The 22936-nt window shown below is 37.4% G+C and overlaps 1 protein-coding gene across 7 annotated transcripts in view; it reads right to left on the bottom strand.

Annotated features, from left to right (window-relative positions):
• The window catches only part of caskin1 (CASK interacting protein 1), a 94335-nt gene that overhangs the window by 27367 nt on the left and 44032 nt on the right, over positions 1 to 22936 (bottom strand). For 5 of the 7 annotated variants that reach the window (XM_077559461.1, XM_077559464.1, XM_077559465.1 and 2 more), the window contains exons 3-11: positions 19841 to 19938; positions 19614 to 19759; positions 18303 to 18398; positions 18006 to 18136; positions 15827 to 15935; positions 14775 to 14883; positions 12443 to 12537; positions 9656 to 9773; positions 2123 to 2368 (exon numbers count right to left, since the gene is read on the bottom strand). In XM_077559461.1, coding sequence (XP_077415587.1) covers positions 2123 to 2368; positions 9656 to 9773; positions 12443 to 12537; positions 14775 to 14883; positions 15827 to 15935; positions 18006 to 18136; positions 18303 to 18398; positions 19614 to 19759; positions 19841 to 19938 — 1148 coding nt within the window. The remainder of the gene's footprint in view (positions 1 to 2122; positions 2369 to 9655; positions 9774 to 12442; positions 12538 to 14774; positions 14884 to 15826; positions 15936 to 18005; positions 18137 to 18302; positions 18399 to 19613; positions 19760 to 19840; positions 19939 to 22936) is intronic. The other 2 variants (XM_077559466.1, XM_077559467.1) reach the window with 1 other exon arrangement.

Consider the following 22936-nt stretch of genomic DNA (forward strand, 5'->3'; position numbering starts at 1 on the left):
ACTGCAATGCAATAAGTGCATTTAATGCTGACTGTTGTTATTACTACTGCAATTGTGCTTGTTAGTTCAAATTTGACCCAAAAAACAGCAGCATTTATATACTTTACCTATAAACTAAATCAAAACCAAGCCATGATCTTTAAAAAAATACTTTTTAACGGTTCAGCTCCGACTTTGAATAAACTTTCTGTGCTCTGTTCCCATCTTAACATTTTGAGAAAGAGACTCTCTCACACTCCCTTGCATTCTCAGTACACACTCACACACAAACACAGAAAAAATACAGAATATAAATATATGAAAACATGTATAAAAACCATTGTACATAAAAAATCCATAACATGATTTTCTGTGTATATACACGTGCCATAATGTACATACACATACATATATAATACAGCCATCGGTTTGCGATTATATATGTAGGCCTTTTCAGAATGAGGCTGCTGTAAGTGCATTTTTGGAGAGTGTCATAAACCATTATAACCATCTGAATAGTTTATAAATGGTTTAAATGTGTGACCAACGGTGCTGCAGAGAAACACACAAGTTGCACAAGTTCTCTTTTCTTCATGAAATCACACCCAGCTCCTCCTTGTGGCCATTTTGCATCCCTCCAGGTCAAGTCCATCAAAGGAGTCGTACAGTACAATTGAAAATATGATTTTCAGCAAATGTTATTAGTCTGACAATATGAGTGCGTGTTTGTGTGTGTGTGTGTGTGTGTGTGTGTGTACTGGAGGAATCAAAATGATCTCATAAAGCAGAAAAAAAAAACTTTAGGCCAGTGAACACCTTACTCACAAAACCTTTTTTGTGACATTTGTAGACTTTATTCTTAAGTCTGTTGCGTAACACATGGCATTTTAACAAAATGTCTCCCTTGCAAATATTTGCGGGACATGACCGAATGTTTTGAGACCGACTTCAATTTTGTGGTTTCACCTACTTGCTTGCTTCGGTTTTCAAGTTGTGTTATTCAGTTGTGCTTCTATATTGATGTGACAAGAGTCAACTTTTGAAATATTGACTTCTTTTGCACAAATTTGATGAAATGATCAAATAAAAGTAGGTTTTTTTTCTTCATTTAAAAAAACGAAAAGTAGAGTTAATAAGGCAACAAAGATACACAACTGTAAAACACAAATTCAGCAGACAGACCGGCACATTTAAGAAGCTGATTAATGCTGATGAGAAGCACATCTGCCATTATTGCTGTATACTGGATGTTAAGTACTGTTGGAAACATAATTGAACAAAACATGATTCACAGAAAATTATGACTCCAGTACCTTAAATAAAATTTTGAAATAGAGAGTGTACTTTTTTTTTTTTAAGATGTGAAAGAGCTCACACGCATGGATAGTAAAATGCTGACAACAATAGATGGCGGAAAGGACAATACTGTACAGTAACAATTCTTACAACATTAGTTTAAAAAAGTGGGTGTGCGTGTGTGCGTGTGTGCGTGCGGGCTGTCCTAGCAAACAGAAACTACTCAAACTACTTAAAAAAAAAGAAAGAAAAGAAAACAATAATTTACAAAAAAAAGCAACTCAGGTGAGAACAGGTGTGTTGTAAAATGGCGTGCTGTGACTTAATTTATTTATTGAGTTTACCCTCAACAAATTTCCCACAAACGTAACTTTTCTGATTCAACTTCATCGACAACAATTTCCTTTTTGCTTTACTGTGATTGCTTGTTCGTGTATACTATCTACACTGTACACTGTTTGCTATAATAATAATGAAAATGATGATGATAATATTAATGGATTTTGTAATCCACAACCTGAAGAGCAGGAAATTTGCTTCTACAATATTAGACTTGTCAAGTAATGATGTAGGTCTCAATAATGGAAAGTGACAACAACTTCAAAAAAAAACAAAAGCAATTCAGTATGAATAACACATAAATCTACATAAATAATGACCCATAACAGAAAACTTTAAAGGATGCCTTCTTATAAATAATGAAATCACCAATTTTAATCGTTCATAGCCAATTAGCTTTTTGAGCTTGTAATAATGAAAGAAAAGTAGAAAGCATCCCTTGAAGTTTTGATGATAATAATAATAATAATAATAATAATAGTAATAATAGTGAAAAGGGGGCGTGTACCTGGGGCAGTGGGGGTGTCTCCCTGTGGGGTTGTCACGGGCGACCTGTTATAGCCAAAGGAAGTGAAAAGTGGAAGCAGTGGCTGATGGGAATGTGGTGGAGGAGGAGGCGGTGGAGGCAGGATATGGATCTGATGGAACGTGGTGTCGTTGCCGTTGACTACCACGTTGGCGGGGGCAACCGTCGCCGGGGCAACCAGCGGTATCTTTTGAAACTGTTGAGTGCAAATGACTGTGCTGGCCAAACCTAGATACACGCACCGTGACGACACACACACACAACCAGCCAACAGTGAACCACCGCCACGAAACAAACCACAAAAAGGAAACATAAGAAAAGGGAGGGAAAAAAAGAACAAATTATAAACAAGGAAGGCTAACGTTAAGACTAAAACAATGAGGAGGGAGTTCATGAGGCCACGTGATGCTTGAGAGAAGAATGAGGTAAAGTCATGAAATGAAACTGAAAATGATACACTGAAAATGGGAATCCAAAGCAACCTTGCAATGTGTGCTCTGAGTGACTCATTTGGCCTAACTGAGCAAAAGTGAAAATGTTGACCCATTACACCATGTTCTTTTGCATGAAATTAGCTGAAAATATGCAGTGCTTTGACATTCTCTTCCTGCCTTAAAAACAATGAACTCATTGCTGTGTACTTTTTGCCCGTGATAAAACAGCTACATGGCTTGAATAGCACACCGTTATCCTCAGCTAGTGACTATAGTATATGTTCTATGTTTTTACTACTTCTGAGCCTTACAATGTGCTAATAGGCTAACACACGTGTATAGAGAAGGTATGTACCAAAAAATGATTTGAATCAAAAATGTGGTTTTGATTGAAAAGATGCGAGTGCACTGAATCCTTTCATTTGGAAATATTTCAAGCTACATATCGAATCGTCGTAATGGAAACATATTTTGAAAGAAATGCCACATTTACAGTATATAATAATTTCAATCATAGTACACTATATCGTCAAACTAACTCCTCCATAGTCCAATAATATGTAAAATTGTCATATTTGTGCTCTCAGGCTGTGTTTTTGTTTTTTTCACTAGCAGAGTGATTGATGGTAGGTGGTTCCTCATGCGACTCACCTGCCGCCTGTTAGTAATCAGATGTCTTTATAATGCCGTGGTCAGACTACAAGAAATTAGCCCGATTTTGCAAGTAGCCCTGGATGCAGAGTGCAGTTCGAGGCGCCACGCGGGGTGGACTTAAATGTTTGACTCCGCCCACATGGATTTTACTAAATGGTTTAAAAAAAAGAAATTTTAGAACAAAATTTGCAGATTTAATGATGCACCGTCTTAGGACGTAAAGTTATAATTTTTTTTAAACACATTATGGAGCATCGAAAATTACAAACACTCAATCCTCAGTCAGCCAGGGCGGAGCTAATTTAACGGTTTGACGGAAGAGGTCGAAGTGCAGTACTACATGCCACCAGCAGATAGCGCATTCCTCGAAGGTTGATGTTAGTATTTGTTTTTTAATTTTCGTTGTTCAATAAAGTGTTTAAACAATACTGTAATCGTGATGTAGTAGGGTTGTGATTATGGTTCGGGTTAGGATTAGGGTTAAGGTTATAAAATGTTATAAAATGGCACAAAAAGCCTCCAGGGCAATAGTTTAACAACAAAGAAATAAAGAAAAAGGCGCTTTGAGGTTGAAAATCTGTGTGGGCGGAGTCAAATGTTTAAGTCCACCCCGCATGGTAACACGCCTCACACTGCATTCTACAGCCAGGGTTTATTCTGATTTTGACCTGACAGATGTGTCACAGACAAACAGGGCATGTTGTGAACGATTTTGAGTTATCTTGACGTAGCATCACCCGTGCAGTGTGGCCCACTGAGCGATTGGTCTCCTAGTGTCTGGGACGCTTCACAACCACCACCACGAAAGTCTAGCATGTCAAAATTTTTGCTCGTCTTGTCGCACAATGTGACATACATAATTACATATGTCGTCGTCTTTTTGGTTCCGCAGCATTTTTTTTTTTTCTTTTTTTTTTCTTTTACAGAAGAGCTCAGTATTGTTCATTCGATTTGACATCATCATTGCTCTCCTCTTTTTTTTTTTTTTTAAAAAACAACAAATCAATTAAAAAAAATTTAATAAATGTTTTTTTTTTTTTTTTTTTAAATACATATACATATATATATACATATACACACATATATATATATATATATATATATACATATATATACTTTTTTTTTTGTATGTGGGTGAGTATGTGCATGTGCGTGTGTGTGTGCGTGCGTACGCGCGAGCGTGTGTGCACTCATCAGTTCACCTAAAGCCCATCAAAAAAAAATCCCATACTAATAATATAATATAATAATAAATTGCCAAATGCAGAAACATCAATGTAAGTTATCACGATGTAGTGGCTCTCTCTAACAGACAGAATTAAGTAACCGGAATTAGGTTAAAAAATTCTATATACGTAGACCATGTTTCTATAAATTTTGATATTTGGTTTTTATTTGAGGCAGATATTTTTTCCATTAAAATGTGATTTATGAGGAGGTTAGACCATTGGTCGATATTCAGAGTTTGTTTATTTTTCCAGTTAACAAGAATTGTTTTTTTAGCGATAGTAAGGGCTACAAGTGTAGATTGAAATTGTTTATGTGGTAAATCAGTTGTTGTTAGGTCACCTAGCAAACACAAGTTTGGAGATAAAGGTATCCTACAGTCCAAAATAGCGGAAAGTTTTTCTAAGACTTTAGTCCAGAAATACATAACCGGAGTACATAACCATAAAGCATGAACATAAGTGTCTGTAGTGTTTTGTAAGCATTGGAGACAAATGTCGGAGTCTGAGAGTCCCATTTTCTTCATCATATATTGAGTAATGTATGTTCTGTGAATAACTTTATATTGGATAAGTTGTAAATTTGTGTGTTTTGTCATTTTAAATGCATTTTCACAAACTTGAATCCAAAAGTCAGGTTCCGGTGCTATAGACAAGTCTGTCTCCCATTTCGAGATGGGTAAAGACATTTTATCAGTATATGAAAGTAACTTATATATTTTTGAAAGTTTTTTTGTTGTTGTCGGAGAAAGCTTGTTAATATCTTTAGCTAAAACAGGCGGTTGGAGCGTACCCCGAAGTGTTGGAATTTTTTTCTTTATCATATTTTTAACTTGTAGATAATGTAAAAAATTTCCGTTTTTTATATTGTATTTTTGGAGCAAGGATGTATATGATATAAACATATTATCTGAGAAGAGATGGTGGAGATGTGTAATTCCTTTCTGCTCCCACACAGCTAAATGAAACGGTTGGTTGTTAAGTTGAAAGTCGAAAGTCGGGGTTATGCCATAGGGGAGAAAGTCCACAGGGCTCCACTTGGGCTTTTGTCAATTCTAGTGCCTTCCACCAGGCAGTCACGGTGGCGGAAATCATTGGGTTTTTAAAACAATTATGGCGCTTAATCGATGTTGTAATAAAGAGTAAATCTCGAAGTCTGAGGTTATTACAATCCTTCTGTTCTAGTTCCAACCAACAGTTAGTGTCTCTGTTGGGTTGTGCCCATAGAACGATATATTGTAGCTGGTTAGCTATATAGTAGTACATAAAATTTGGTGCCTCTAGACCACCTTTGGATTTGCTTTTCTGAAGAGTAGATAGACTAATCTTTGCTTTTTTTTTATTCCAGTAAAATTTTGTTACGGCTGAGTCCAACAACTGGAACCATTTAGCCGTAGGTTTAAATGGAATCATTGAGAAAAAATAGTTTATTTTAGGTAAAACTTTAATTTTAATGGTGGCTATTCGTCCTATTAGAGAAATAGGAAGATTATTCCAGCGCTCCAAGTCACTATAAATGTTATCCAGAAGTGGAGAAAAGTTTAAATGAATTAAATCAGTTAATTCCGCAGCATTGACCAATAGTGAGAGGGAGCGAAACATCAATCACACAGTAACCAGCACGTTATAGCTCCTTTTTTCCCCCCCTGGATATCTCATGGGACGGGGCCAGACAGATGCAACCCCGTCTCGCACTAAATTCAGGTTCTTCTCCTTTGGGGGAAGGGGGGCTGTCAATGAAGTCCCGCCGGCAAGCACAATTTCTACCTGTGTCCCAAAACCATAATCGATCCTCACCAAATGTATGTGTGCACTTCAGTACTTATCCCCTCACCAAAACATACTCTAAAATATCAAAAGTCACATTGTTTTCATTTTATGGACCGGAGCCACTATTGCCATCGTCATAGGCAACGACTTATGATGTGAATAAAGTACAAAGAAATATTGTGACTGTCGTTCTAATATAGTATAGTATAGTCTAATAGCATGATTTGGCTATACTGTAAGTAGGGATGTGCACATACTACATTTAGTGAGGATTGATCACGTCTTTGGGACAGACATCTTTTTGAAGTCAGGCCAGGCCTTGGTGCCTTGACAGCCGCTCCCGCTATGTGTATGTGTGTATGTGTGTGTGTCCTCGAAGGACGGTTCAGAGTGAATGTGCGTATCAAATGCACCGTACTAAATCAAGTCAAATACGAATAAATATTTAAGCAGTGTAGAAATTACTCAAACACAATATAATATTTCAGTATTTGATAAAATGATAAAACAATATGTCCTCCCCAAATAAATGAACAAAATAGGCTATAATACCATGAGGCATGTAAATAAATTAAAATACAGTTCTAATTGGCTACTGAGTCATATCTTAAACACTACCGAGCCTGGAGCGCAAGCCATGCGCTCATGTTTGCACAGCCACATTTGTCCCGCGTGCTCCATGTAGTTTGGCTACACGACACAAAGCAAATTTATCAGGTAATCTGACGTGAAAGACAAAAAAGTCGTGTAGTTTGAGCTCGGCATAAGGCAGTTGAGGCTCCTCACTAGTGTTGGACTCTACTTAACTCTGTTCCTCAACTGTCTTTCTGCTGTTTTGCATTTACTCTGGTCAGTTTTCTCCGCGTTTGGCTCTTCTACCATCCTGTTCGTGTGTGAGTATATTATTTGTAGTGAAGGGTAGATGAAGCCTCATGAAGCGTGTCGGCACATTTCGCAAACGGTATTGATACCGTGTTGGCACTGTGTTGTTAATTGTTACTGTGTCACGCTGTTGCTCAATAGGACACCTGCTGAATCTTACATCATTACATTGCAGGCAACCTATATACAATATTGTTGAGTTACATTTATATTGTATGTCAGAGGTGGGCAATCTCGGACCTCGAGGGCCGGAGTCCTGCAGGTTTTGTAGGTTTCTCACTTCCAACACAAGCTGATTCCAATCAACAGGATCGTTATCAGGCTTATGCAGAGCTTGCTGATGAGCTGATCATATATCAGCTGTGTTGGAGAAGGGCAACACGCAAAACCTGCAGACTGCGGCCCTCGATGCCCACCTCTGTTGTATGTTATTGTGTATTATTTTTATTTTAATCAAAGTTTAAAATATCATAAAAAGCAGCCAATAAATAATGTGAGCATCTGTCAATGTGTATCGGACTGTAAGTGTAAATTTGTGAAAAGATGTTGCTTATGTACTAGTCTTTGAGGCACAGTGTTTTTTAAACGTATGTTTTTATTTAAATAAAAAAAAATTCCAGTATTTTGGTGGTAAAGTGATTCCTTTTCTAGCTTTGGAAAATACTGTCACGAGGTAATTATGTGGCTGGTGTGCCTGAGACAGTGGAGATAACTCATAGGTGGTTCATAATATACTTTAGAATTATCATTGCATGGAAATTTGATGTTAAAAACAATAAATATAATAATAAATATAATAATAATAATAATAATACATATAATAATAATAATAATAATGATAATAATAATGATAATAATAATAAATCCGTAAGTGAAACGCGTGATTTTAAAAGTGATACTAATACTCCTCAACCAGGGATCAAACCCACATCCTCTTTTAGTGAACGCCTGAAATGCGTACCGCGATAACCAATCAGCTAAATGTCCCACACCGTGTAGAAGGCATGGAAAGTGAAAGTAACCTTTTAAACAAGGAAAACATTTTCCAATATATCAATGATGTCTGGCAAGGTGGAATCCTTTCTTCTATCACATCGACTTGAAGGGAAGAATTGGGCTTTAAAAGATCTGCGACTCAGGTAGATACACTTCCTTATAAAGTTTGATGCCTCAGTGACAGGTGTAGTGATGAGCGACACGTGAGTTTTTCTCAAAGTAATATGTGCACCGACACCGATGCATCGCTCTCATTCCTCAACGAATGCACAGACGTGTTGATGCGCATGGACCCATCACTAACCATCTGTCTTTTTCTCTTGTGTCTTCCATTTAAACTTGTTGTAAATGTTTCCTTGCGTTTTGCAAGTGCTTTTGGTTACTATTTATTCCTTACGTATTTTGCGAACATTTTTTGTTAACTGTTCGTTCTTGGCATTTTGCAAGCGTCATTTTTTGAGTTCCCTTTTTGTGCTTTTTTTTTGTATGAATAAATCACTGTTAAAATTACCTGTTGTCTACAATTTCTGGGGTCTGCAATTAACAAACAAAAATGACAATTATGTTGCCAGAAAATCACTTTGCCCATGTCCAGTTGATGTCGCACTTGACTGCCTGGCTTGCAAAATGTGACCGAGAGCATCCTTCTACATGATTAATGGCACCTTTCAAAGAGTGAGTGGGGACAGATGGAAGGAAAAAAAAATTTAAAAATGGATGGAAAATACATGAGCAAATAAGTACGACCTCTTGTTAGAACAGTGGCACTCCCTTAGCATATGTTCCGATAGTGATTTTGATTAAGATCTATAGTGACAAGTGATCAGTACCAGCGTAAGAATGTATCAATGGTGAGAATGATGCTGATGAGGGGAGACCACGAGGACATCACAGACATAATGTAAGACATCCCAGATGAAGACGACCATCACACATACATATTGACTGAGACAAGTGAGCACAAAACTTCACAAACAGAGCGACTATATTGACAGATAAACACCAATACACATTTAAAAACGGACACCAGCTTGTGTCTGTGCAGTGAAATGATGGAATGGGTCGGAGCCAGAATGGGCTACTGTTTGTCTCACCCGGTCAACCTACCTGTTATGTTAATCAATTGTATACATGGGAATATTATTTATCCCCTGTTATTGACCATTAAATCTGGATTTACACTGCAAGTCTAAGTGCTCAACTCCAATGTTTTGGACTGTTTACTAACACGGAGTCAAGTGAGTTAAGTCGTGCTACATGTCGTTTTTGTTACTCAGCAGGTACTTTCATCATCAATCAGTAAAGAGTGATATATTTCCTCGGTAAAGTACAACCAGCTGGGTGAGCTTCAGGCTGAGTCACAATATCGCAACAAGTCTCCAAGTGTGAGAGAAGATGATAAATCTTCATTTGTTTGCATTTACTTGACGATTACGCTTGAAACGAAACCTCTTTTCGTCATCATCCTCTTCCACGATTTCATTCAACTGGAATCATTTTAACACACGCGCGCACACGCACAATCATGCATACACACGTGCACGCACACACACCTGTTCGTTTGCTGATGACCTCCACCATGGTGGAGGGGAAGTAGCCCACTCTATCATTTCCTGTCCGGTTGTCATGGATACAGCCTTTCCAGCGTCCATCCGGGTGCTGCTCCAAAACCTGCCAGGTAATAATGTTTATACTCAAGAATATATATTCTTTAGGTATTTGATTTACGCATTTAACATATTTGTGTATGTATACCAATAACTATTTTAACATGGGTTCGTTTATCATATTTGTTTACCTCAATTTTTTCACCCGTTTGTTCTTTAAAGAATGCAAATTAGGTGATGTTGTGGCGTGGGATGAATTTGCTGAATTCAGTTACTGTATACAGTGCAGTGCAAAAGTATTTGCCCTCATCACAATTCATTTTTTTGTGCATAGTTTCCCCACTTGAATGCGTTATGATCATCAAAAAGTGCAAATATCAGACACAGATAACCCGAGCGAATATAAGATGCAGTTTTAAAACGGTGATTTGGTTTATTGAGGTAAAAAACTATTCAAAGCTCCATGTGAAAAAGTTCTTGGCCCTAAACGTAATAACTAGTCAGGCCACCCTCAGCAGCAGCAACCAAAATCAAGCATTTTTTGTGCTGGCAATGAGTCTTTTATATCTTTGAGGGACTATTTTGTCCCCCTCTTCCACTCCAAAGCCTTCTTTTTTTTTTCATTCAGAAGTTGCTGGTGTTTTGGATCATCGTCCGGCTGCAGAAGATAACTGATGGTTGTATGTTCTTCTTCATGATTTTCTGGTAAAGAACAGAATTCATGGTTGTCCAGGTACTGAATTAGTGAAGCAGCCCCAGACCGTTACACTACCACCAAAATGCTGTGACTGCTGCTATGATGCTATTTTTTCTGAAATGTTGTGCCAAAAAATTCAACTTTGATCATTTATCTTTACATTCAGATGTCTTTTTTTTGGGGGGGCTTCATGTTCTTTAGTGTTTTTCGCCTGGATGTCATTTCTGCCTCTTGTTTTCCTTATTGTTGAGCCATGAATACTGACACTCACCTTAAGTGAGGCAAGGGAGGGCTACAGTTCTTTCGATGTTGTCCTGGGCTCTGGGTTATTTTTGCAGCCCGACCACTTGTGGGAAGTTTCACCATTATTCCATGTTATCTAAGATGATGGCACTCACCATAGTTTGCTGATAGAAGACTGATAGAAGGCAATTACTTGAATTTTTATCTGTTCTTAATATTTGTTTGTGTTTTGCTGTTGTTGTTTTTTATAGTGGCATTTTTTTTGCAGATTTTTGAGATCTTTTAGTCCAACTTTATCACCAGACAAGTTCTATTTTGGTGATTTCTTGATTGAACAGGTCTGGAGGTCATCAGGCTTGGGTGTAGCCAGTGAAAATTAAATTTCCAAAAATGGGATTAGGCAGTCAGTTAATTGAGAATTTAAGTAGGGCCACCAAGTACTCTTTTATACTAGGCCTGGAAGGTTTTTTTCCCCTTAATAAATCACATCACAATTTTAAATGGCATTTTATGTTTACTTGCGTTATCGTTAATTGACATTTACATTTGTTTGATGATCGTGAACATTAAAATGAGGAAACCAGACATTTGAGAAGGTGGACAAATATATGCGAGGCAAACGCTTTTTCAAAACACTGCATATAACTTATAATGTAAACACTACATATGTATACGGCATTGTGACTTTTTGAGAAGGCTTGAAAATCCTAGACAGCCTCATTCAAATGTTAACAGCTGAATGAGAGCTTTTAAATGTTATGTGATGGCAGAAAAGCCAATGTGTTCATTCAGACCCTCAGCGAGGAAAAACAGCCGCTGCTTGGCTTCCCTAACAATCATAAATATTCATGAATGGTGTTGCAGACTACGATGTAGGCATAAATATGTTTCTCTCTGTTTTCGTAGTAAATGCTGAATTAGCTCATTCGAGCATATTAATCAACCTAAAACACAGCACTCATTCTCAAACAAAACTGCTCTCTCAATGGCATAAGCGTCTCAACGCATTCAATGGGATTTGAAATGTTGAATTTATACGCCGCATAGAATAACAATAATATTGTTCATTGAATTGATCCAATTAAATTATTAAAATGTTTTTCTACTCCATCCAATCAGCAGAGCCAATGCAAGTTCTAACTGACGACAAAAACTTGAAGGAAATCATTAATAGAATGTAGATCTGTCAATCCATTACTATGACTTTCTTTTAGAAAGGCTCTCTACTAATTATTATTAGAGTTGTACATTTTTTAATTGCTTGAATGAATGCACCGGTAATAACTTGCCTCCTGCCAAAAGTATTTCTTACAATTTTTTCCAACTGTGTAGTTTTTTTTTTAAGTTATTAAACTTCTACAACAGAACATTTTATCTGTATTTGATCTGGAATCAGGCGATGCACTTTGCTCACTATGATCAACGCTACATCTTGAGTGTTTCCAGTTACAGTCTGCGCGTCCATCTGATGGCATTATCTTTTCAATTTCCAACGTTTCAGGCTAAAGATAGCATCAACCTTGGAAAATGGTGTGAATTATTCGCCAAAAGGCCAGCCTTAAATTCCAAGACTGTGATCTAGCCGATCCCATCTCTGCTGCTTTGTGTGTGTCCTCGGCACAGTGCCAGCATTAAATATTTCATGGCAGGTAAACCTCAAAGTAGGTGTTTCATTACATCCGTAGGCCACCTTAATTTTTGGGCGGGTGGTATTAAATGGGCTAGTGCTGGGTTTGATTTGGCCTGTACTCACTGAGTAAGTCAAGAATGTGCGTGTGTTTGTAGGTGTGTACCGTAATGACATCTCCTGCTTTGATGTTGAGGCTGGTTAAGTCGTAATTGTTGCAGTAATCTTTCAAAGCCCGAACCTGAAGAGCTGCAGACGCATCTGTGCAACACAAAAACATTTATTTATTTATTGATGACTAAACATGTCTCACAACAACATCCAAAATTTGCATTACCATGACACTACCAGTGGGAAAAAGTATTCCACTAAAAGAAGACATATTTTTATTATTATTTTTATTATTATTTTTATTTATTTTTACAATTCAAAAACACCTACCACGTTCTTAATAACATGCATGCAAGAACTGTAATGACTTTTTTTTTTCAAGGCGTATTAGAGTATGGTCCTCTCTCATGAAACTCTATGACTACTATCCGACCCCATATATTGCATAGTCAATGGCGAATGGATAAATATCATTACCATGACAACCAGAGTGGGTTCTATAAGACTGAATGAGTCACGCAAGTGGAGCTCGAAGTGTGGAAAAAAGAGAATGACCATTAAGACTAATGCATTTTCACTTGTGGGGTCAGCACTTCATTACCAAACCACTGAATTACACTTGTCAATTAAGTGTACGGCTCTGTGCATGGGAGCACATCACCAAGTACAAAAACCATTCACCCACCCGAACTGTGTCCACGGTTTGATAGAGCAATATAGTATTGTTTAAGCTAATTATCAAAAGCTTATGCTATTCGCATACAAACCCACAGCAACCATCCTGCTATGTGGTGGGTCAAAATGACCCACTTTCAAGAACAAATGTTAGCTAAAACAGTTAATATAACGATGTTTCTTTGGATGCTTTCAGAACATTGAGCACACGCCGGGTCAAGCTGACCTAACATATACATTTTTCTTTTCTTTTTTTTTAATGAAACTTCATATCACCAGACTATAAATTATTAAAACGTAAATATTTATCAGAATGCTTTTGGAACATAAATTGACCTGTTTTAAATTGGAAGGTACAAAACATGGTTCACTTTGACATACAGATATTTTTAATTAAAATAGTTACTTATGTTTATCTGAATGCTTTTGGAACATTAAACATAGTCAGGGTCAAATTGACCCATTTTAAAGTTTAAGAACTACCAATTGGTAGGTTTTTGCAACAAAACTTTTCATCGTCAAACAGTTTAGATGGTTCATTATGACACATTTTAATTGAAAACTGTTAATCATGAACCATAGTTCTTTATCAGGGCACTTTTGGAACACTAAACACAGCTGACCCATTTCCAAGTTAAAGAATTATAAATAGTAATGGTTTATGAAAGCGGTTAATAAATGTTTATTGGGATGCGTTTTTATTATTAAATATAGCCCGGGTCAAAGTGACCCGGTAACATAATTTCTGCTCCTGAGAAACAACCTTAACTCTTTGACTGCCAAAAACATTAAATAACGTTTAGTAAAATCCTATGGAGGAGTGCCAAAGACGTTAAAAGACGTTTGTTTCAAAACAGAGGTGAAAGTAACCATTTTCTATTGTTGATTACTCAAAAACAGAATAAGGTAGAAACAAACTTTTTTTTCTGATGAAAGATGAGAGTCCAATCTTTCATTTGGTAGTATGTGTGTTTCCATAGTCCAAACACATAATTTTCTGTGGACCTTGAAAGATCTGTCAAAAGATCAGTCAAAATGCTTAAATCGGCTGGCACCCACGGCATCCCTTTTCTGAAAACGTCTGGCAGTCAAAGAGTCAGGAGGGTTAACTTTGGCATAATGTTTAGAAAGTTTTTAGATTATTTTGCAGTTTATAGTCATTATTCATTGTGGAGTCCAGTTGAAAGTCTTCTTTAACACTAGTTGCCAAGTTATGACCGGACAAAGTTGGTGTAGGGGGGCGGATATTATGTAAATTTGTTGTAAAGTTTATAACAGCTTGCTGGCAGACACATTTTCAGATTTAGGTATATTAAAGATTTACATGGTTGTTTAAATTCACACTTGATATGAGAGCAGGCACTCATAGAGACCCATCTACTTGTTGACAAATATATGTCCCATTTAAGTCACACAAATAGGTGTCATGTATGATGTCATACAAGCATCAGCATAACATCACGCAAAATATCAGCAAATCCTGTGTAACATCGGTATCTAAGTTAATTATAGATTCTTATTTTATTCTTTGAGACCACAGTTCAGCGATTACCTTTTGGCACATTTTATTTCAACTTTATTTTATTCCTATGGGAAAAACTGGCGGACTAAATCAAAAGCAGTAATATTCCCGAGAAGCTAAAATTAAAAGATCCATCCATCCATCCATTCATTCATTCATCCGTCCGTCTGTCCGTCCATGATTCGTGTACCCCGGAGAAGTTGCTTGATCTCTCTGCTTGCTTGTGTTGCGGTGAACTGATAGACGATGTCCAGCGCAGTCTGGCTGTAGGTGTTTCGCACCGTGGCGTTGATACCACTCTGCACACAGAAAGTGTGAGAAGAATAAAAGGGAAAACAATTGCCACTAAGTGAAATTTGAAACACATTATCCATTTAACTGCATTGCTCGCAGTTAATTACGTTTCAACGGGAGAAAAACACGAGCAGTTATTTCAAAACCATTAAGCGCCCTGTCATAATTAAACTCAGCGGGCTGTGGTCTTTAACTATGATGACTTAACAAGACAAAAGCCAAAGAGCAATACCACGTTCACATAACACCTGATGAAGATGAATAAAGACGAGTACAGCCTCAAGTTGCCCCGGGACAAAGAATCATAACATCTCACCTCAAGGGATGTAAATGCAAGTTAGTTTTCATGTAGCTCTTTTCCATAAGGTGGCATTTTAATGTCACACGCATAATTATACACCATTTGCATAATCTCTCATAGTTTCTCTCCCTCGGTGAAGCTTGTGCTTTGCATCCTATCGCTTTTGCTGGACCTCAGTTTTATCACGTGGTGATGACAAGATTTTTTTTGCACTTCACTATTCACAAATGTACTTTTTTCATTGTTGTTGTTTTGTAGAAACTATATAGGACAGGATATATAGAAACTATACAGTCATCTTTCCATTTATATGACAAATGCAGCATATTACAAATTGTTAACAGTTTCACAAGCAAGAATGAAGGTTCCTATTTATTAATGGACGGCATATGCTTTGGTTTGGCAGCATTGTAGCATTGTAGTTCTGAGGTCCGGGGTTCAAAACAGCAAATTTCCTGTGTGGACTTTATGTTCTCTTTATGGTTGTATGTTTTTTTCAGGTACTTCCTCCCACATTGCCAAAATATGCATGTTCGGATAACTGAAAATGTGGCCTGCAAATGAATGGCGACAAATCCAGGGTGTCAAATCAAAGGTCATCAGGGACCCTAAGCACTCCAGCAAGAGTTCAATAAGGTCCCACTTACTTCCAGCAGGAGCCTCACTGCCTCGGTCTTGCCACAGAGGGCCGCCTCGTGCAGGGCAGTACCCGCTTTGGTCTGTCGGTTGATGTCAATTCCCGACTGGATCAACAGTCTGCCCACGGAGCGGAGACGGAGCCAACAAGAGTGGGAAGAGTGAGGAAAAACATGTGGGGATGAGGATTAGAAGGGTGCGAAGAACCTGAGAGGCATCACAGCTGCAGACTGATGAACACACAGAGCAAGTTTAGTGCGAATAGCTAGCGCACATGAAAAGAGCAAAACCAAAGAATGCAATCAGTTCAAGTTCACACCCTATCATATTTTCTTAGGTTTGTCCAAATGAAAATGCAAAAGGATAAAAAGGAGGGCAGATTGCTGCGCTTCCTGCTCAACATTTTGTCATTCTTGGCAAGATAACAGCACAGCAGAAAAGAAACCTCCCTCTAAAGCTAAAACCACTCTTCTAACCATCAGCATACATAGCATAGCAAACCAGAGATTAAATTAGATTGACAATTACACAAAAGTAGCAGTAAAATAAACAGATTGAATTAGCTACAATTCATTCATTGAGCTATTTTGTCGATGAGATGCTGTAGCCTCCTATCATTATTCTGACAAACAAGGCGGCGTGCATATTTGATGCGCACTCCAATAATAAACGTGCCGTTACATGTCGGTCATATAACCTAAATATTGTTCTTTCATGCATTTTGCATGAGCCATGCTGGTGTTCCCAATATACCAATCTTGTCTGTTAATCTCAAACCCTGTATGAGTTTTTTCTCACCTCATAATTTCTTGATTCACTTTATTGTGGGTCCTTCTTGGAAATAACTTGAGTATATTTCTATTTGAAGATTGGTGTGACTGAAGCAAGACAAAACCAAGGCTGGAGATAAAGCTGTCAAAAACTCATTTAATTGTCCTCTGATGTTTGTGTGTCTGTTGAAGACTGCTGGCCGTCCATAATAAGCATCGTTTATCCGTGTCACACTGACAGACCTCGGTTCCATCAACTATGACGATGATTTTTACTGTCTCAGTTTTACAGTATATTGGCTAGCAGGTCTGCCTCACAGACAGGAGGATCTGGGTTAAAATCTTGGTTTTGGACCTGACTTGTGGAAAACATGCATGTTAGGGTAATTGTGAACGCTGAATCAGGGGTGTCCAAGGGCCACATACAAAAAAAAAAGAAGAAGAATGGAGTCACTTTAGGGTCACTATACCGTGCTTTGCCTTTAATTTATTTAAAAGCAATCCTTCAATGTAGCAATTCTACATTGTTTGACATACATTATTAAAAATGTGCTAGGTGATAAAGCTAAAAGTCAAGGTTAGGTTTAGGGTTAAAAAAGCTAAACTGACCTTCACACAGAGCAATTGGTCCAAACAATCACATTTTATGCTATATACTGCTGTAACTGTAAAATTATCTTTTATATCATTTCATATATGAAAAGGCGACTAGAACGCTAAATCAAAATCTCATCAAAAGTCTACCTACTAGGGTTAATTTCGCCAACGAAAATTAAACAAAAATAATTTCGTCAACACACATTTTCCACCAGACTAAAACTAGACTGGACTGGACTAAAACCCTCATTAATAAACAACAATAAATATGTATATTCTTTTTTGTGGATTAATGAAGACTAAATGAAAATGTACTTCACTTAATAAAAACTGGACTAAAATCTATAGACATTTTAGTTCATAACAAAAATGAGACAAATCTGCTGATAAAATATATAGAGGTAAAATGATTACTAGACTAAAACGTTGACAGTTTTTGTTGACTAAAAATAGACAAATAAAATGATGTTTCTTTGGACTAAAATAAAGACTAAAATGCTAGATTTATAGTCGACTAAAAATGGACTCAATAAAAACAGATGAGGTTGACTAACTATGTTAAAAACTAACAAGCGTGATTGAAACCGGACTAAAACTGAGACTAAATTTAAAAATGGCGGATAAAATTAACACAAGCACCAGCCATATAATCTTAGATGTACGCTAGTAGCTTAAATTGGTTAACAAGTGTACTATACAGTGTAACATTTACAGATCAAGTGAAAAGTGTCATGCAAAAAATGCCTGGAGGTGAATATCAGCACCAACAATATCATATTTGTGTATGCGCACGTGTGCGTGTGTGTGCGTGTCCGTGTTGTACCTAATTATGTCAATGTGTCCATTCTTAGCAGCCAAGTGTAGAGGAGATGTCCCATTGGGATCTGTGGTATCTCCTTTCTTGGGTTCCAGCAGAGCAACACACATGTTACTTGACAGCAATAATTGGACAACCTGCATACACACATAAACACACGTACACACACACACAGACACACAACAAACACAGACAAACACGCATGCATTCCCGCACATAGGAGAAAAGCAACAAGTTTCTTGATTATTTCCGATTATATTCCCATATTTATAAGTATCGACTAAAAAAAACAAATTTCCATACCCCAACTCTGCCGAACTCACAGGCGAGGTCCAGAGGGGTTTTGCCTGCATTATCCACAATGCACGGGTTGGACTGGTGCTGCAGCAGCATTTCAGACTGGAAACAATCCACATTTACAGTATAAGAATAATGTGCAAATCAAGGTTGACAAAGGCATGATTGATTGCAGAGCAACAGTCACGTCTTTGCAAAAGATCTTGCTTAGTGATGTTGTATGATAAGCATGAATATTGGAGTGTTCCCCCGCTATATCACTGTTCATCATTCCTGCTCCTTGTATTACACGGATACCAAGTTTTCAAGTGATATTTTTTTTAGTATGTTGGCACTCCGTTACTATTGACCATACAAACTTTTCAGACATACAATTATATCAGTCAGGGTTAGTTCAAAGAAAATATTGTAAGCATCACATCAATTAGGGGGCACCATCTAAAAGATAAGATGTGAAGAAGGACGCAGCATTTTGTGGAAAGTAAATAGAGGGATATATCACTTCAACTCAGTATGTTGAGCTGTAGATGAAGAGAATAAAACATGAAATACAAAGCTGCCTTTTAAGAATACCACAACCAAAAACAACAACAAACAGAAACAAAACAATAACCAAAAAAGAATAATACAAGTAGACAAAGATGAAGGTGATAATATCACAAGTATGTGTATCAGAATATGAGTTCCCCCCTTCTCATTCTTCTTCCATTTACTTTGGAGGAATGTTTGTTTCGTAATAGTGTGTTTCCCTTATGCATATTAATGTTTTCAGTACAAAATGCATGTCGGCATAAAAAATATAAGAAAAGAAAATGTAAATGATGACCACATGCAGCCTGCAGGAAGTCACTGTTATTCAATAGCTGACAGGAAGTCCTGAGGCTGTAGGAAAATACACAGTAGCACAGTTACTTTTATGAATGGTGCCATTTTTATGATATTGATATTTAAATCTGGGCTGAGAATTCATTATTTCTAGGAAGTTGATGTTGCGCAATAAAACCCCTCCTGGTTCACAAACCTCTTTCAAAATGTCGGTTGAATGAGAAAACGCATTTGAGCGTCATGTGACAAGCGCCACAGATGCAATTACTTGCGCTATATCAAAATAGTGTCATGGGATGATGCCAACAAATGCCTACAAAACTTTTTTGTTCCTTTTTAAAAATCTGATTTTTTTTTTTTTTTTTTTTTTACAAAGCAAGTAGTATTGTTTCTTTTAGTTTCATGAATGCAGCAAATGTGCTCTTTAAATGCCTGTACACTTAAAACATGACCTTGTTTATACCACTTTCTTTACCAGACGATGTCCCTCACCACATCATAATGGCCGTGCTGCGCTGACAGGTGGAGAGGAATCTGTCCTTCATCTGATTGGACATTGACAGACGAACCAGATTTTAGGAGCATCTTCATAGGCTCCGCCTTCCCCTGCCACGCTGCGTAATGCAGTGGCCGCATGCCTGTGCACATTGGGCAACAACAACAAAAAATACAGGAAAAATATGTATTTTAATTTATTTCTACGAATGCTTTCATCTTACCTTTCTGGTCTCTGATGTCAACAGCTGCCTGTGACTCCAGCAACAGAGTGATAAGCTCCATATTCCCATTGAGGGCTGCATGATGCAGAGGGGAAAATCTACAGAGGACACACGTATGCAGACACAGTGTCAAATGTGTGAATGAACCTGTACTGTGACTCATAGAACCTCCATTAGTCTGACAGAGACAAGCACTGACTTTACTGTTGGCCATTTTTACCCCAACATTGCTGCAACAAGCAATGCACCCATGGGCATATATCGTTTGTACACAAGGAGACACACGTGCATAGGACATACAAATTCTGTAAGGGTAAAGCTTAGCATGGCAAATACATTAGGAGCAGAGGATTAGGCTGAAGCACATAAAGAAGAGCTGGGAAATACAACAAAGGCGAGGGGTGTTGTGTTAGCAAATACAGAATATTATAGAAAGGATATGGAAATGTCAAAAAGGAAAGACAAAAAATGTGGTCTCACAGATATGAAATCCACATAAAACAACAACACTAAAACCACTACATTTTCTGTTCAGAAATGTGTGTAAATAAAAATAATGTCCAAAATGATTTTTCTTTTTTTTTTGGGTAAAACTCAAACTTAGAAATGGATGAATCATGGATAACACTAGGGGTGTTAGAAAAAATCGCTTCGGCAATATATCGCGATATTACAGTGCGCAATTCTCTCATCGATTCGATATGCGGCCGAATAGATTTTTAAACTTTTTTTTTTTTAGGGGAATATTAAACAAAACGTCTTACTTAGGGTTAGGATTTACACATTAAGCATGAAAGAATGTTATATTAATGGAACATCAAGCCTTAATATTTTATTTCAGTGCTGTTCAGACATGAAACAGACTGCAACCTGTTTGTTAAATGCTCAGTTATAAGCCTGAATTTTCAGATAAATTAATACATTTTCATACAAATCTTACAGTGTGCATGTACAAGTTTATTGATTAGTATTTTCTAAATTTGAGTTAAAAAGAATCGCAATAATCATTTTATAGATTTGTATTGGGATAAATCGGTATCGAATCGAATCGTGACCTATGAATCGGAATACGAATCGAATCGCCAGGTACTAGGCAATTCATACCCCTAGATAACAGCAATAACAAATCATTTTTATAATTACCAATGCTGTTAATTTAGGACAACTGTTACATAGGGGGTGGCATGGCACAGTGATAGAGTGGTCATCTCCCATCTATGAGGTTGTGGGTTCGATCCTCAACCCTTGTGACAGTGTCGAAGTGTCCTTAAGCAAGACAGTGAACCCCGATTTACTCCCAGTGGACCTGGCAGCGCCCTGCATGGCAGCAGCAGACCACTGGTATGTGAATGGGTGAATGCGAGGCTTCAATTGTAAAGTGCTTTGGGCACCATATGGTGTAGATAAAAGCGCTATATAAAAAGCAGTCCATTTACCATTTGCATAAACCTTCCAACAGTAAGGTGGTGGTCTGATAAAAAAATGTCAAGAAAATGTGTTTAGCACATACAGTATATAGCAGAGCCTAGAGATACACTCAAAAAGATATTGGCTGCCTGTTTATTTTAATCAAATCAAACATGTACATGGTCATTAACTCATTTGCTCCCACAAACGTATAAATACATTTTAAATGTTATCATGCTCCCAAAGGTTGTTGTTGTTTTTTTTGTTTTTGTTTTTAGGGGGGGGGGGGGGGGGTGTTATACTAGAGGATACAGAAGAAGCTTCTGACATGACATAAAGAGGTGGCTTAAAGCAATGGTAGTCTTTACAAAAACGGCCAGCAGGTGGCAGCAGAGTATACGAGTTGTTTCCCCCACTGTTTAATACAGATTTGTGAGTAATGCTATATTCTAATGCTTAAATGCTTCAATGCAAAATGGTAACAGATACAAATATACTTTTTTTCCATTATTTTTTCAAGTTCATTGAAAGAGCTTTTTTTTGTGTGACCCAACTTCAGTGCTGCCTAAACAAAGGTCTCATGTCATATGTTGAGGTCTCGATCTCGATACAATATTTAAAATTAAGAGTTAATACGTTCACCACAGAACTGATTGTCACTGACACTGAAATAACATGAAAATAATGACCATGGTCAACCCATTACTAGATTTGGATTCCCACTGCTGAGACCAAATCAAATATTGCTGACATGCAGGGGATTGTTCAGTTGGTGCTAATTGTGTTGTATGCATGAATACTCTCCATTTGGCTGTGAAAATTCCAACAAATATCAAAGCAGGTCATCGGCATCCTTTGACCTTCCAGTCGCCCTTCATTCGAGCGCTGCAGGTGTGACGGTCCACTGAACAGTGAGTAAAAAGCACGTGCCATAAATCTAATCCTATCCTCAGTTTCCCCTACAGGGTTAAGCAGGGATACATTACACAATGTTTTACTCGGCTGAACAACGCGCTGTTTGTGTCTGTGTGTGTGTGTTTGTACCTCCTTTTAGTATCAGCGATTGTATGTATGGGGGAAGGGGAAGGGAGCTCTTCCCTTTGCCAAGTAGTAAAATGCGTCGTGCAATATTTATACCCTTCCTCCTTTCTCCATCTCCATCCAGCATTCACTCTCGTTCGCTTGCTTCTTGGGCCTAAAGCTGTTTCTCTCCACCGGTTCTCATTCTATGATCACTCTTTCCAGTAACCCTATTATTCTTAGTTATTCAAATGTGTTAAAATATTCTCATATATTCTACTACAGACTTTTGGTTCCTTGATTTTATTATGGTTCTTCTGTCATTCAAGCTTAAATGTTTTACAGATTATGGAGAAATATCACTGCTTCTTACTGGTTATTTGTCATGATGAATACTAACGCTGCAATTGTACTATAGTCCAGTACTTCTCTTATTGTAAAAGTTAAAAAAAAATTGCAAGATTTACCATTTTATCCATTTGACGTAATCACAAATACATCCACATTAGAATACAGTCTGATTTAAAACATATTTAAATAAAGCACTCTGAAGATGTTACTAAAAAAACCCACCGAGAAACATACTTGAAGAGTGCAAATGTAGTGTTGCTCGTAAACCTTTTGTGCCTGTCTCACAGTCTGTCATGATTTATACATTTAATACAGTTG

The sequence above is a fragment of the Vanacampus margaritifer genome, chromosome 2 (genome assembly GCF_051991255.1).
Source record: "Vanacampus margaritifer isolate UIUO_Vmar chromosome 2, RoL_Vmar_1.0, whole genome shotgun sequence".
Taxonomy (NCBI): Eukaryota; Metazoa; Chordata; class Actinopteri; order Syngnathiformes; family Syngnathidae; genus Vanacampus; species Vanacampus margaritifer.